At 41.6% G+C, this 17,094-nt stretch overlaps 1 protein-coding gene across 3 annotated transcripts in view; it reads right to left on the bottom strand.

Moving 5' to 3' along the window:
- Arid4a (AT-rich interaction domain 4A) overlaps positions 1–17,094 on the bottom strand; it is a 68,020-nt gene that overhangs the window by 46,117 nt on the left and 4,809 nt on the right. For all 3 annotated transcript variants that reach the window (XM_029484880.1, XM_021179405.2, XM_029484881.1), the window contains 4 exons: positions 15,434–15,499; positions 14,037–14,127; positions 1,752–1,831; positions 1,576–1,670 (listed from right to left, as the gene is read on the bottom strand). In XM_029484880.1, coding sequence (XP_029340740.1) covers positions 1,576–1,670; positions 1,752–1,831; positions 14,037–14,127; positions 15,434–15,499 — 332 coding nt within the window. The remainder of the gene's footprint in view (positions 1–1,575; positions 1,671–1,751; positions 1,832–14,036; positions 14,128–15,433; positions 15,500–17,094) is intronic.

The raw sequence follows: 17,094 nt of genomic DNA, 5'->3' as shown, positions 1-17,094 counted from the left end.
CCCATTGTCCTGAGTTATAAACTAGTAATAGGATCCTGTAGAATGTGTGTGTGAGTGTGTGTGTGTGTGTGTGTCTGTTTCTGTACGTACAAGTGCCAAAGCACATACATACAGGTCAAGGGACAACTTGCATGACCTGGTTCTCTTCTTTTACCATGGGAGATTCAGGAATCAAATGCAAATAGCCCGGCTTGGCAACAAGTGCTGTTACCAGCAAACTGCCTAGCTGGCCCAGGAAGACTTTATTATAGCTATGACAACCAAATGTAAGTAAGAAATGAGGCTGGAGGGAAAAGTTACAAAGTCATCGTTTTGCTGTAACAGTGCTGATATACAAGAGGAGCCCCAGTGAGTAATTAAACAAGGAGGAAGGACAGCTTGAGAGGGAGAGAGGGGAGAAGGGAAGGGGACTTGGAGAACTCTATGCCCAGGAACTAGGCAGGCAGAGCACTAACCACTCACCACAGGGATGCCAGCAATGACGGGGCAAACAGATGGTGTGTATCTACTGGTGTCCTTACACTGAGAAGAACACACACCACTTGCTATCTACACTGAATAACCTTAATTTATAAATGAAAAACCCCTGAAAAACATCTGCATCCACTTGTACTCTTAAATGTCCGTAACACCAAAAGCTAACAATTGTTTTTGGAACTCATGAACCACAATCAGAGAAATGCAGCGGCATGCACATGACCTTGCTTAGGATCCTGAAAAGATGCTCTGAAGTCACCTAGGACAACAGCTGGGCCTGAAATGCTGAGAGTGTGAAGTAACAAGATGCCACAAAGTAAGCTGTGAGGCAGTAGACCAGGCCTGGCCCAGGACTGTGGACCACGAGGCAAAATGGTCAGGGGTTTGCCTGTGGGTTCCATAGTTTACATATGTGAAACTCAATGTTCTAATTATGATATCAGTATTTTATATAAGAGCCAAGAATTGTGATGTTTTCTTCCACAGGGCTCAGTAAAATTATGAAACTGAAAACTAATTATGTATATACAAAAAGATGGAAAGATAAGGCAAATAGGGCAGAAATATTAACACTGTTGAATCTAGGCAAAAGACATATGGAAACTGTTTGTATTGTTATTTTTAAATTCAAAATTATTTGTAAATCAGGCAGTGGTCTCACACACCTTTAATCCCAGCACTCATGAGGTAGAGGTGGGCAAATCTCTGAGCTCAAGGCTAGCCTGGTCTACAGAGTGAGTTCTACTAGGGCTACAGAGAGAAACCCTGTCTCAGAAACAACAACAACAACAACAAAATTTGTTTTTAAAATAAAAGATTAAAAAAAACTACAAGTAATTACTTAATAAAGGAAAACCTTACCAATTAAAGATTTTTGTCAAAGCAAATTGAAATAGTATTTTGGGAAGTGGAATTTTCATGATGTCTGTAATGGAGGAGCTAAAAACGAAGTCTGCTGAGGGCAGAATGTGCAGCTTACAATATGCCATGGAAACATTACCCCTCAGGACTCAGGCCATAGCCATCCTAGGAAAGTCACCAGAGGAAGGAAGGCTTTAACAGCACCCATCGAGAGAGTAACCAAGTGTGAGAACTCACATAGGCAGCGAGGACCGCCTCCCTCTGTTGGTCTTCTTTGCAATGACTGGCGTCCCGAAATGCTCTGGGTTTGTTAGAGGAAGCTGATCCAGGGTCTGCAGAAGAGACAATGAACTGAATTCACACTCCACTTTCCCATCATGTGCTGCCCTCCATATCAGTCCCGGCCACCCTACCTCACTCTCAGCAAAATGTCTCTCCCCTTTCAGGCAAAGTGAGGTCCGCCTCAGAGTTCTCTCATCACCGTCATCAAACACTGCAAAAAGCAAAAGATGTCTGAGACTCTACGCACATCAATTTAAAAAAAACAAAAAAACAAATCAACAATGTAAACAGTGTTATTACTATTTCGGAACTTGTGGTAGTTTGAATGGGTATGATCCCTGTTGACTCATGTGTTTGAAAGCTTGGCTCACAGGGCATGGCACTATTAGGAGGTTTGGTTTGGCTGGAGTAGGTGTGGCCTTGTTAGAGGAAGTGTGTCTCTATGGAGGCGGGGCTTTGGGGTCTTAAATGCTCAAGCTACACCCAGTATAAAACACATCCTGCTTCCTGGTACCAGGAATGAAATATTACTGTGATAGGCCCAACCATGCTTTAGTCTGGAGTAACATGGATTTTGGGACTTTGGATTTGGATAGCAGCGGAATGCTTTAAGTGGGGCTTACTGGGTCATCCCAGTAGGAAGCGGAAGACAACGGTGCTTAGGGTGATTTGAACTTTGGGGTGCTAGCTCAAATTTTTTCAGAGGAAAGGAATTTTAGCATGTTGCCTAGAGATCATTCTTGTGCTATTTTAGTGAAGAATGTGGCTGCTTTTTACTCTTGTCCAAATAGTCTGCCTGAGGCGAAGGTAGGATTTAGCTTAATTACATTGGCAAAGGGAGTCTCAAAACAGCCTAACACATTCTCTGTCCTGTGGTTCACTCTTATGAAGAGCATTTTGGTTGAAGGTAGAAAGCTGAGAAAGGAAAACTATAAAAAAGTATGCTTCAAGGGCTAAAGGGGCACCAGGAAGAAGAGTGGAGCTAATCCTGTGTTCAAGGAGATAAACAGATTAAAGATATTAAATGCAATTAAGAGAGTGGTGACCTCAGGACAAGATCCCACCCAGACAGAATTGTATCTTGTGAAAAGGAATTAAAGAAAAGCTTGTGGTGGTAAACACCTTTTATCCCAGCACTCAGGAAACAGGCATGCAGATCTCCCAGTTCAAAGTCAGCATTGTCTACAGAGCAAGGTTCAGAACAGCCAAGCTTAGGCAGTCAAGGAAACCAAGGAAAACAGAAAGCTGGTGAAGATGTAGTTGAACAAGAGGACCATGTTCTAGCCCCAGCAAGCAACAGAACTTGCCAACTTCGGCCACTTCATTCTACGTTTAGATCAAGGACAGGATTTCCCTTTGAGACTGAGGAAAGGCACTAACTGAGGCCGTGAATCTCCGGGAGGGAGGGATGTCCCTGAATGGACAGCCAGAAAGACCACTGTGTGAGGCAGCCAAGGTTGTACCTTTTGATGGCAGCCTGACTTGGTAATGTGTAAGAGTCAAAAAATCCAAGTAAGTTATAATTTATCCCTAATTTTCAAAACCCTAACTACAGTATTTGATGATTTTAATGTTAAAATTTTCAGAATATATCGGTTCTACCACCTGTCACTTACAGTTTATTAAAAAGTAAATATTCTCAGATGACAGTTGTCCAGAATTATGCAACAATAAAATACAAAGATAAAATCCTTACTTCAAATAGTGAATGCATATTCATTCAAAAGTATATATGCATTTTACCAACAACCATATTCACAGGAAAGACACATACACTACAATGGTTACCACTAGTGATGGTGGATCCAACCCATCCATCATCCTAGCAAATGGGACACTGAGGCAGGAGGCTGAACAACATGATGCAGTCTCAAAATAAATCAATTTAAATATGAATAAATATTACATATAAAATAAAAATGAATAAAATGCCAGAACAAAATAAAAAGCATGGGTCTTGAAAATGGCTGAGGTGGTAAAAGACACTTGCCGAGAAAGCTTGACAACCTAGCAGTGACACCCAGGCCCCACAGTATTACTCTGAGGTATTACTTACCATGTCACATAAATGGCCACCTAATCCTTTTTCTAAGGAGTACACAATGTGTGTGGTCTCAACCTGTGATCCTAGTCCTATAACTGCTTTGCAAAATATATAAATACTCAGGATGATGAGATGCAAGGCTCACCAGAAGATTCAGGGCAGCCTGAGCTACATAGTGAAATTCTCATATCAAATAAACACGCATACACACATATACATGCACACCCTACCCACCCCCATCCTTCCATACTAAGCAGAATGAATTGGTATAACATCTGAGAATTAAAATCCTGACTTTTATTCAGGTGTGATAGCGCATGCCTTTGATCCTAGTACTTGGGAGGCACAGACAGGTAGATCTGAGTCAGGGGCCAGCCTGATCTATTATATAGTGAGTTCCAGGACAGTCAAGGCTACATAGAAAAACCTTGTATTGAAAAGCCAAAAATAAATAAGAAAATAAAACCCTGACTTTTTTACCCTCTTTTGGATTTTTGAGACACCGTCTTTCTACATAGCCCTGGCTGTCCTGGAACTTGCTATGTGGACCAGGGGGCGGGGGTACTCAGCCTCATAAAGATCCACCTGCCTCTGCTTCCTGAAAGCAGAGTCCTCGATTTAAAAGCATGAGCCACAGCACCCGGCCTCTGGCATTGTTTTTTGATGGGTGCTGCTAGCAAGTATTGTGCCTTCAAATCACACACTTGCTCTTAACAAACAAGACTGAAGAAGTTTCTGCAAAAAGCAATCTTACATGCTCAGTATCTACCTATTTCAATCAGTTCTTCCTCTGAGATGAAATATATTCTCAGTGAAAATATTTTACATGCAGAGGACAACTTAAGAAAATAAAAAGCTCCTGACATACGTTCAAAGGAAAGCAGCCATGCTGGGTCCTGTCTATGACACAGAAATGAATGGCTGCCTGCAAATTCAATAAGATAAACAATGCCTGCAAACAGCTTGGTGGCCTGGATCTGTGATCCCAGTGCTCAGGAGGCTGAAGCAGGGAAATCATGAGTTCTGAGCCATCCAGGTGGTGATATGAGGAGGGCAGAGATAAGGGAGGCAGGATAACAACCCCCCTATGACATCCCTAGGATTATATCACCAATCTGAGCATTATTGCCCACACTATGTATGACAAAATTACAATATAGAGCTTGCCCCTATTGCCCCTAGCTCAGTGGTAGAAGGCTTCTGTGGTGGTACAAGTCCCTGAGTTCGATCCCCACTGTGTGTTGTGTGAGGGGGTATGAGTGAAGGTGATGTATGCTGCATTATCAAGCACAGCAAATGAATAACTATTCTTTTAAAAATCCCAATCCCTGACCTCACAAACCAAACTTAACACAATTCTTCATGTATTTGTGTCATTATGCAAGATATCTCAAAGAATAAAATCAAGCCAGTCATGATGGTGCGAACCGCCATACACATCATCCCAGCACTCAGGAGGCAGAGCCAAGCCCATTTCCATGCAGTTAAAGCCAGCTTGGTCTACTTAAGACATTTCAGGATAACCAGAGTTATACAGTGAAGCCCTGCCTTAAAACACACACACACACACACACACACGCACACACACATGCACACAGAGTTACAATGGACATTTGAATGGAAGTATGAGGAGAAAAGGTAAAAAATCTAATACCAATAGGGAGCTGGGGAGAAAACTCAGCAGTTAAGCTCACTGGATGCTTTTACAGTGGGCCCAGGTTCAGTTCCAAAAACCCACATGCTGGCTCCCAACCATCTGTAGCCTCAGGTCCAGGGCACTCACCACCTTCTGACCACTGTGAGCACCAGGCATGTGCATGGTGCACATAAATACATGTGGACAAGACACTTATACACATAAATCAACCTAAAAAAACTAAGACCAATTGGCACTATCAAACTTATATAAGAAAATATTCTCCATAGTGTTTTATCATTTATCAGTGGAAACCCTAGAATGTTCTGATGAAGAAACTTCAATAACATTATCCTTAATTCTTGATAGATAAATAATCACTTTGATATAAAGTTGTACTTTTGATGAGAAAAACTCATTTTGTTTCAACACCCATTATTATGGGTTGAAAATACTGCAAAAAAAAACCAACAACAAAGGGATTTCTTGTTGTCTTTTTAAAAATCTTTTATGTTTGTTTGTTTGTTTGATGTTTTGTCTGCATGTATGTCTAGGCACCATAGTTATGCATGGTGCCCATGGGAGCCAGAGGAGGGCATCAGACCCCCTGGGACTGGGCTCATAAACAGTTGTAAGCTACCATATGGGTGCTGGGACTCAAAGCCCTGTCTTCAGGAAGAGTAGCCAGTGCTTTAACCACTGAGGCATCTCTCCAGCCCCAAAAAGGATTTCTTAAAAGGAACTGTGGTGCAAACAGCTACCTTGTCATCTTACACAGGAATCTTCTATGAACAAAGAGAAACAGGCTAAGAATCTAACTCAGCCCTCACAAGGCAGAGGCAGGCTGAGCTTCGTGAGTATAAGACCAGTCTGGTCTACACAGTAAGTTCTAGGCCAGCCAGGGCTATATAATGAGGAAATCTTAAAAGAGATTTTTAACCCACACTATACAGATGCATACATTTGGGTACTTAACACGCTTGTTAGTAAATGTTACCATTTTCCCGAAGCCACAGAGAGCGCAAGATCATAACGGACTTACTAACCCTGACATCTCTGTCATCAAAGATAGCTCTGGCCATCAGTGATGTGAAAGTCAGGTGTGGGGGAATCCCAGCATGTGGGAAGCCGAGGCAGGAGACTGCCCTGACTTCCAGGCCAGCATGGGCTACACAGGAAGAATGTCTCAAAACAAGTGGAGTCAGCTGGCCTTTCTCAGGAACTTCTCAGATTTCCAGCATATCGTGTGAGACTACAAAGATTTAATCAGGTGGGGGTAAACATGGCAAGATGTAGAGATGTTTGTATAGATAATTCATTGGACATTTCAGCACAGCCCAAAATGATTACATCTGATATTATACAGAAACAAAAGCGTATTTACAGAAAAACAGCAAAGCTAAGACCCAAGGCAACAGTAATCATTCTAATTAGACAAATGCAAACAAATATGTACACCCTAACCGCACTCCTCTAGAATGCAAGGAAACAGACAATCCAGGGGAATGTAATGTAACATAATATAATATGCTGCTAAGTATAGACGATCTGTCTACCTGTTATCCTAAAACTGATTGACACCATGGGATAATAAATGCCTAAAGTAAGGCAACCATCCAAAGATATTTTACTCGACTGTCACTTACTAAACTTCAACCACATGCTAGCCCCACAAAACAGCATCTGCATGGTAGAAATCACAGTTTTCTTTTTATAGATAAATATAGAAGCAGGTTAATGACCTCCAAGATAATTAAAAGGATCAATGACAGTAGGTCTGAGGAGTAAGTATAAAATGAGTGTGCACCACCCTAGGTAACAAGCCTACTGTACACTAGGCTATTGTTCCCAGGCTTGCTACAAGGAAGAGGAAGTAAAAAATTCAAAAAACTAAAATTATCAGTATATACATATATATGTGTATATATACATATACATATATATACATACACACAGCAATTATGATGGAACAAAATATTTCATATAACGAAGTAAAAACTTTAAATATGCATATTTTAGGTATAATGAATTGTCCTTTAAGCATCATTTACTTTGCCAGGTGGTGGTGGTGCACGTCTTTAATCCCAGCACATGGGAGGCAGAGGCAAGTGGATATCTGTAGACCAAGGGCAGCCTGGTCTACAGAAAAAATTCCAGGACAACCAGGGCTACACAGAGAAACCCTGACTCAAACAAATAAATCATTTACTTTTACTTACTTAGCTGACAAAACAAAATATAGAAGTTTATGGCATTTTACATGATGTTCGTAATACATGTGTATAAGCTAACATCCTTGCACATGTAATCCCTCACATTTTTTTTGTGGTGAAAATATTTAAAGTCTATCTCAGTGCACTATTAGTAACTGGCCAAGATGCTTTCCCGGTGCTAGTGCCGTAAGTGCTAGGATACAGGCACTAACCACATCCCATTCACTTACTCCTCCTGACTGAAATCTCCCTCAGTCCTCAGCCCTGCCTTCCCCAGTTTCCTTCATCCCACCGTCTGTGAGTTGGACCTTTGTGAACTCTAAGTACAAATGACAGGGTATAGTATTTGATTTTCTATGTCAAGCTTGTATCTTTGAACACGACATTCATCTATGCAGCTGCAAGTGGAAGAATTTCCAGTCTCCCTGAGCCCAAGCATATCCCATGGCAGCAGACTACAGTCTACCTAGTCACCCCTGATGGAGGCTTAGGGGAATTCCATACCACCATGCATACAAAGAAAGTCATAGTGAACACAGAAATACACAAAGTTCTCTGAAGCCTGTTCTCATATTTCTCTAGACATAAATCCAGAAGTGCCATTGCTGGATGTGTATACGGTCTGTCTATTTTGTATCAAGTGTCGATAGTAGCCCATGCCTAATAATCCCAAGCACTCAGAAGGCTGAGGCAGGATTGTGAGTTTGATCACGCCTGGGTTACCACAGAGAGACCCTGTCTGGAAAAACAACAAAAGTTCACTTTTTAGTTTCATGAGGAGCCTCCACACTGCTCTCCGTATTGGTTTCCCTACTTTGTATGTACTCTTACCAACAGCAAGCAAAGGTCCCCTCCGCCCTACATTCTTATGCAGACATCTTGTGTTTGTGGTAACAGCTAATCTGACAAGTATGAGATGATACCTCAGGACGGTTTTAACTTCCTTCATGATCAATGCAGTCACACATCAATCAGCCATGGAGCCTGTCTGGAGTGAGGTGTGGCTAGGTGATTTTATCACTGTGAGATCATCACAATCCTAGATGGTACAGCTCAGCACACACCTAGGTGATACTGCTTATGTCACCGCCCTTAGGCTATATGCCAAGCATCCTACTGTCCTGAAAGTGTATGTCTCAATAACATGATTATTAAGTATCCAACATTTAAGCACAGAGCAGGAACAGCAAACACACAGTACAAAGGATGAAATGGGAGGCTGGAGAGATGGCTTAGTGGTTAAGAGCACTGGCTGCTCTTCCAGAGGATCTGGGTTTGAGTCCCAGTACCCACACAGGCTCATAACTCCATGAAGTCTTTAACTCCAATCCCAGGGGATCTGACATCCTTTCCTGAACCCCTCACATCAGCCACATGTGGTACACACACATGCAGGTAAAATAACCATATACATAATATTTAAACAGTGACCTATACAGGCTACTTACTGTAGAAGAAACATACAGAACAAAGCTGCTTTAGCTGGGTCAGGCAGCGAAGAGTGACTAGGAAGGGCTGGGGTCTCAGACGAACAATAAACAAGTCACAGACCAGGAGCTGGAGTGATGGCTCAGCAGGTAAGAGCACTGGCTACTCTTGTAGCAGGCCCAGAGGTTCAGGTCCCAACATCCACGGGGTGGCTCACAATCAGCTATAACTCCAATTTCCAGGGGATCTAATACTCTTTCCTGGTCTCTATGGGCACCTGTATGCATATGATGCACAGAAATTCACAAACACACACAGTCACATAGAAATTAAAAATAATTTAAAAAGTGCTTTCAGTCATTAATCAAAATGTCATTACTTAGAGCAGTGGTTCTCAGCCTTTCTAATGCTGTGACCCTTTAATACAGTTCCTCGTGTTATGGTGACCCCAATAAGAAAATTATTTTTGTTGCTATTTCCTAACTGTAATTTTGCTACTGTTATGAGTTGTAATATAAGTATCTGTTTTGCCGTGGTCTTTGGGGGTCACGACCCACAGGATGGGAACTGCTGATTTAAAGCAAGCTTGCATTGGCTGTGCTTTCCCTTTGAGGATGTCTACTGAGGTGCTGGCTTCAGCTTTCCGCTACAGTAACAAGTCCACTTCAGCTTCTGACAGAGACCTTACGTCTGATGGAGAAAGAGCAGGCTGATCGATCTTCAGTTTACAGCTGATCCTTTTTCTGTTGTTCTCACGTGCTGTGTGAGATAAAGGTCTGGTTCCATTCTTCACACAATGTCTAGTGTTCTCAAAACAGTTATTGAAGTCGTTACTCATGCTCATGACATATTTCTGAGCTGTCTGCTCTGTGCTATTGGTTCTACAGTATTCTCATCAGACACACTATCTCGATTACTGTTATTCAGTTGAACATGTAGGTAATGAAGGGCAGGCGAGGATGCTTAGGGGTTTAAAGGAACTGTGGGCCAACTTAACATGAGTGGGAATGCTGGGATCAGCATAGGAGGAAAGAACTGAATCCCAAAAGGTGCCCCTTGACTTCCGCACGTGCACTGTGACATGCCCACGTGGCTGAGATGTCCCTTGACTTCCACACATGCAGTGTGACATGCCCACATGGCTGTGGAGCATGTTCTTCAGAACTGTGAACTCCCAGGCCTGATAAAAACGTTCAGCATAGCAGCCAGACACAAAAATCAACACAGACTCATTAGCTTTTCGATCTAGTGATATGAACTTGCTGAGAAAAAGAACTTGAACAATCTCATGATTAAAGCAGCAACACCAAGGCATAAACCTAAGCGAAGAGCTGGAGGAGCTCTACACGGAAAGCTTCGAACCCGGAAGAAAGCCTAGAAATGAAAGAAAGTCTTTGCCAACTATATGCCAGACCGGGAATTAGTAATATCTACAATATATAAAGAACTGCAAAACTCAAACAAAACCAAAACAAACTAAAGCATCCACTCAATAACTGAGCTAATGAACTGAGTGCAATGTTCTGAAAAAAACCTGCAAACTGCCATGAAATCCCTGGGAAAGTACTCACTGTCCTCAGCCATCAGGGAATGTGAATTAAAAGTGGTTTGGGATTCCATTTCCCCTAGTGAGAGGCTGTCATCAAAAACAAATTGTCACAAATTCTGGTAAGCACACAGAGGAAGAAGAACCTTTAGAACGGGGCATGAAGGAGGAGAGAGCGCACCAGCTCAGCTGCTAGGGAAGTTCGCGCCGAGGTTCCAACTCAAAGAGAACTACTCCGTGACCTCCTGGATCATGCTTGGACCTTAAGCCAACATACCAGACACACGCTTGGCACGTCCATCTTCACTGCAGAGTATTCATTACAGTGAGGAAATCAGACAGCCTAGATGTACAAAACTGTGGCGCACAGATGCCAGAATTTCACACAGTCATGAAGAAAACTGAAATCATGACACGCATGGTAAATAGGTGGAGCTCACAGTCATTACGTAAAGGGAAATAAACCACATTCAGAAAGACAAGTGCTATGTATTCATGAGACCTAGACTCCAACTGTGTGTGTGTGTGTGCGTGCACGCGAGTATGCACACATGTTTGAAATAAAACTATAAAGAAACTCGTGAGAAGGGAAGCAGGAGCCTAGGGGAAGGCAGACATGCATGACACAAAAGCAGAAGAAAATTATCTGAAGGAAGGAAGTCTCACACTTCAACTTCCCAGGTACTAGGATTATACAAAGGAGCCATCACATCGGGTGAGAAGTATTGTTAACAACCCCTCCAAGGAACAAACAAGCAAATGAAACCCCAAGATTGCTGCGACCAGGGATACTGAGGCACAAGGATCACCGAATTTTCTTATCTACTAAATACTTTTTAGAAATTTAAAGGAAAACTTCAGAAGACAAAACAATTAAGTGTTCTCTCAAACGCTCTCAGATACACACACACACACACACACACACACACGCACAGAGTAACTTTATGACCTGTGAGAGATCACACATCTCATTTTCTCCAACGCTGTCCTTTCCACTTGTGATTATATTCCCCACCCTCTGATCAGCCCTGAATGGTCCACATCCTTGTAAGCCTTTACTTACAGTAAGGTGGTATCTTGAGTGTACTTAAGTGAATAGTGACTTTAAAACCTTAAACACTTACAGAGCAACCTCATTTATGCATTTAAGTGCAAAACCCAATGATTTTCTTTTGGTTGCGTTTTTTATGGTAGAGAGATCACAACCCCAGCCTACAGACGAGCACTCTATCATTGAACTGTAACTGTGCTCCAGTGATTTTTAGTTTTTCTCCCAAATAAGTGTTTCTTTTTGTGTGGTCTGCCTTCCGCCCTTCCTTCTTCCCCCTACCACCCGTCTCTCTTTTTTGGTAATATTTATTCATTAAAGGTATATTTTTATTACTTTTAATTACAAGGCATATGTGCAGGTTACCATGGAGACCACAGGCACTGAAACCCCCTGCAGCTAGAGTTACAGGCAGTTGTGAGCTGCCCAAGCAGACTATTGAGAACCGACCTCTGGCCCTCTGCAAGAACAGTATGTCAGCCCTCCGGCTCTGTGATGTTTAGTGTGTGTGCACATATGCCGCACACATGGAGAAGTGAGAGCATTTTGAGGGTTAGTTCTCTTCTCCCACTCCATTAGTTCTGGTGTTCACCCCAATTCAGTTGCCAGGCTTGTACCCACCATTTTTGTCCACTGAGCCATGTCACTGGCCCATATGGGTTGTTTTCTCTACATGAACTGCGTGCGTCAGAATCATTCAGGATGTTCATACAAAGAAAGCTTGCGTTGGCATCCCTAAGACCTACTGAACTTATCCACCACAGAAGAGCACTGTAAATAATACTCACTAGCAGCTACTTTCTAGAACTGACAAAACGCTATTCGTGTAGAGAACAGACTTAGAATTCAATGATTATTCTAGAACACAAAAACAGAAAATGTGAAGATGCACAGGTATGCTTCTGCAGAGCACAGGTATGCTTCTGCAGAGCACAGGTAAAGAAAGCATCATACAGGTTCTGAATGTAGCCTCGAGTGAGTGGTGCAGAGGACATACCACCAGTATTTGAATATTCCCATAATCTCACATAACTCTGTAGCTACCAAGCCTTTAATATAGCATACTTCTATCAAATTAATCTCAGTTATTATTATTATTAATTGCAGGGTTTTTTTTGTTTGTTTTATTTTGTTTTTTTTTGGTTTTTTGTTTTTTGAGACAGGGTTCCTCTGTATAGCCCTGGCTGTCCTGGAATTCACTCTGTAGACCAGGCTGGCCTCGAACTCAGAAATCCGCCTGCCTCTGCCTCCCAAGTGCTGGGATTAAAGGTGTGCACCACCACGCCCGGCTTTAATTGCAGTTTTTAAGGCCTTAAAAACTATCAATAATAGTTTATCAATTTAGCTCAATGAAAAACATACAGCTGAGACTAACAGAACCACAGGAACCACGGCTTCCAGGAAGCCAAAGAAGTCAAAGTTCTGAAAACAGCCCTTGGAAAGCGTGAGTTAGATAGAGTAGCGGGCAGTGGTGGTGCACGGCGTTAATCCCAGCACTCGGGAGGCAGAGGCAGGCGGATTTCTGAGTTCAAGGCCAGCCTGGTCTACAGAGTGAGTTCCAGGACAGCCAGGGCTACACAGAGAAACCCTGCCTCGGAAAACCAACAACCCCCCCTCTCCTCTCTCAGTATATAGAACCTCAGCACTTCTGTGCGACGCTGAAGGCTTAATTTGCATATACTGTGACACTTGCTCCTTCTCTCGGGTTTTAGTTTTGTTTTGAGATGGGAGTCTCATGTACCCCGGGGGTTAGCTTCAAATTCAGTATACAGTCAAGGACGGTCTCCAACTACAGATTTTCTTGCTTTTTGCCTCTGTGTTCTAGGATCACAGGAATGGACCATTATACTCACGCTTGGCCTGAAACTCATTATGTAGACCAGGCTGGCTTTCAACTCAGCAAGATTCACCTGCCTTTGCCTCTGAATCCTGGGAATAAAGGTATTTGCCACCACTCTTGACCAGCGTAAATTTATACATAGAATCAGAATGAATTCATATTAACACTATATGCATCCTTCTTGAAAGGTCCTGACAAGAGAATCCACTACACAGATGACCAAACATGAAGCTACAAGTACGTAGGCTGGAATCTACTTGGCAGAACGTGTCCCATCTTCACATTCTGCTGTAACAACTACATGATCCTTAGTGCAACAAGGATAATGCCTGTGCGACCCTTACTGCAGTTACAGAAATAATAGGAGACTGCCTTATGAAAAAAAAGTTACTTTCCTGAAGACAAGACGTCCAAGCACAGTGCAACAGAAGTACTCTTAGATAAAGAGAAAAACTTGCAAGCCATCTAACTGATACCTGCTTTGGCTCCCAGCTGAATGCCACCACAGCTTTAGCTAGCTATAGCCAGGAAGGTCACAGGCTAGAATGCCTGTCCCTGCCAATGCACACAACATCACTGTATTTATAACAAATTTATAACAAATTTATAACAAATGTATTTATAACATATGGCCAAAGCCATATGTCAAGTTACTACTTACCCACAGTATACCAACTAGCGTCTGTCAATTTGCTGATAATGGCTTCCTGGATAGATCCATCAGATGTCCTTGTTTCTACAATAGCTCCAACCTAAAACATAAAAGCCAGCTTTTCTTACAAGATTTAAAAGTACAGACCAAACACCTTCCACCAACTATGTGATCCAAGTAGGAAATTTTTAATAAATACACAAGCTGGAATAAGGCAGAATTATCAGTTAGGATGCTTCAGTCTTCATTGTGTAATTGGAGCCCAAAGTTCTCTGGCATAATTAAGGGAACTGTTACTTGTATTTTACAAATTAAAGAGAATTTGCATAGTCTAGGATTCAAGTCTGACTAAATATCTTACTTCAGAGTTTGTTCCCCACATTGCACTACCTCCAATAAGCTAAAATGAAACCATAATACAACGAAAATTCTTGGTTTTCTTTCATCAAAACACTGAGTACAGGATTCAACACTTGGATTTAAGGGACCTTTCAGATAAACGTTCAGCTGGAGAGAGGAACAGACCAGTTAAACTTCTTTCAGCTTCCAAGCCTTTGTATATCAGATATTAACCAAAGTGGTATTTCGACAAAACAAAGACTTACCGCATAAATAGAAATGAATAGAAAATATAATATTGCTATTCGTCAAATTGAATAATGAAACAAATATAGTTTGATAAATCAGAAGAACAGAAAAGTTATGGTAGTTGACATGTCACAGGCATCATCTTAAATATTGCAACAATGTAAAAAAAAAAACAGTAATATAGTCAAACTGGGCAAGGCAGCATTGCCCCACAGATAGATTTTTGTGAATTCAAGTCTAGCCTGTCCTATATAGTAAGCACCAGGCTAAACAGGGCTACATGGTAAGACTCTGTCTCAAAACAAACAAACAAGTAAGCATGCTTAATATATATGTATATGTATGCACATATTCAGTCCCTAAACTCAAAACAAAAGACAAGAGAAAGCATGACACTCCTCTGTCAGCCAAGCACAGCGGTAACCTGCAATCCCAGCACTTGGGAGGCAGAGGTCTGTGCTACAGTGTTAGGACAGCCTAGGCTAAGAGACCACCTAAAACACCAACTCAAACAAAACAAAACAAGAAAAGAATTAAATAAATAACTAATCCAGCTATGATTGATGTTCTTAAAGGATGCAATCATTGTAATATCATGAACTTACACTATTATATATCTGTATTTTGTTTTCTGACTCACATGCCTATAGAAATTCAAGTGTGTGTAAGAGTGGAGCTTGAAAACTGATAGCATTTACCTATGGTTCACTATTTTTGATTCTGAACTAGGCAAAAGTTTCTCTCTCTCTCTCTCTCTCTCTCTCTCTCTCTCTCTCTCTCTCTCTCTCTCTCTCTCTTTTTCCCCCCCACATACGTACTCTTAAAGGGCCCTTTACTTGGTCATCTTGCACCAACTGTGTTGTGTTATCCTGCTTCAGAAGTACCTGGAAAACAAAAGGATCTGGAAGTTACTTTTGAAACAATGTATCTATAGTAACCCTGCAGATGCCTCCTTAATACCCCGTGGTTACCTCTGCAGGAACAGTTATTACACTGTCTTGTATTTATGTTTATCCTCTTTCTCATTAACTGGGAGCTCCTTGAGGGCTGGAGCCCTCTTTCATTACTCTCCCCCTTATAGTTAGCAAGTGTCAGAGCATATTACAGCCACTTAATAACTGCTTGCCCAGTGGACAAAGTATACATTTATAATCCAGTGAGAACTATAAAAATGGAAAACTGCTTCTAGTGTATTTTAACAAGTCAGAAAAGGTTTTGACTGTCACAAAATATTTTTTAAAACCTTCACATTTTATTGCCTACTTAAAAACAGAGCTCTTGTGGTCCTTAAGCCCCCTGAGGCTGGCCTGGTGGCATATAACTTTAATCCCAGCATTTAGGATGCAGACAGCCAGGTGGATCTCTGTGAGTTTAAGGTTAGCCTGGTCTACACAGAGTTACAAGACAGCCAAAGCTACATAAAGAAACTTTGTCTCAAGAAAAAAGTCTTATGATACAACTAGAAGCAATTCAGTCACAACAAAGTATCCCTCTGGATGCTCTTGTTCCTTCAGTTCCACCACACATACAGGGAAAAAGCACAGCAGAGTAAGAAATTCTGGGTAATGGGAGTGTATGAGAAGTCCTAAAATGATTATCATATTATTTTAAATAAACAACTAAGAGTCACAATAATATATATATGTATATTTTAAAGGTTAAAACTGTCAATGACTCTCAAATATTCAGCAGTCTACATTTCTAGTTTACAAAGTTAAAAGGCTGTATGAAATGAAGAAGATAAAAATGTCAAATGGCATCCTAACAAGCAAGTGTCACTAGCAGATTCATACTTGGGTCTACTGACTACTTGAGTCACAGTCTCTGAGACCAAGGCCTTCTAAATCTTGATTGTATTGGAAACGTTAGGCTTGTTAAATTAGTCCCAGAGGTTTTCACTCAGAATCTTTGCGACAGAGTCCCTCTGAGTCTGTTCCCTCTGAGTAAGTTCCTAAGCTGGGCTAATGCTCCTGGTCTGGAAGGCACATCCTGAGCACCAGTACACTAGCTCACTCGTCTGTCATTTCTTCATCCACATTCCAGAGACTCTGTGTGACCCCTAGACATGAAGCCCTCCTGCATGAATCAGGAGTAGAAACAGAAACTCTGAGCTGTCCTCTCCTTTTCACAGTACTTAACTCTGCTAAGAAAACAGATATGGGGCTGGAGAGATGGCTCAGAGGTTAAGAGCACTGGCTCTTAATCCAGAGATCCTGAGTTCAATTCCCAGCAACCACATGGTGGCTCACAACTATCTATAATGAGATCTGACACCCTCTTCTGGCCTGCAGGTGTATACATGCAGGAGACTGCTGCATATATAATAAACAAATCTTAAATAGATAAATGAAATCAAATATGTAGCTGAATAGGGCATATCACAAACTGTAGAAACATGATTATAATAATACTAGCAATCATACAATGACGAGCACAACACAGTGTGGAAGACTGTAGACAGTGTGTGCAGAGTTGTCAA

Source organism: Mus caroli, chromosome 12 (assembly GCF_900094665.2).
Source record: "Mus caroli chromosome 12, CAROLI_EIJ_v1.1, whole genome shotgun sequence".
Classification (NCBI taxonomy): Eukaryota; Metazoa; Chordata; class Mammalia; order Rodentia; family Muridae; genus Mus; species Mus caroli.
Note: the sequence above shows the minus strand (reverse complement) of the source record. Positions and strands in the feature narration are given on the sequence as shown.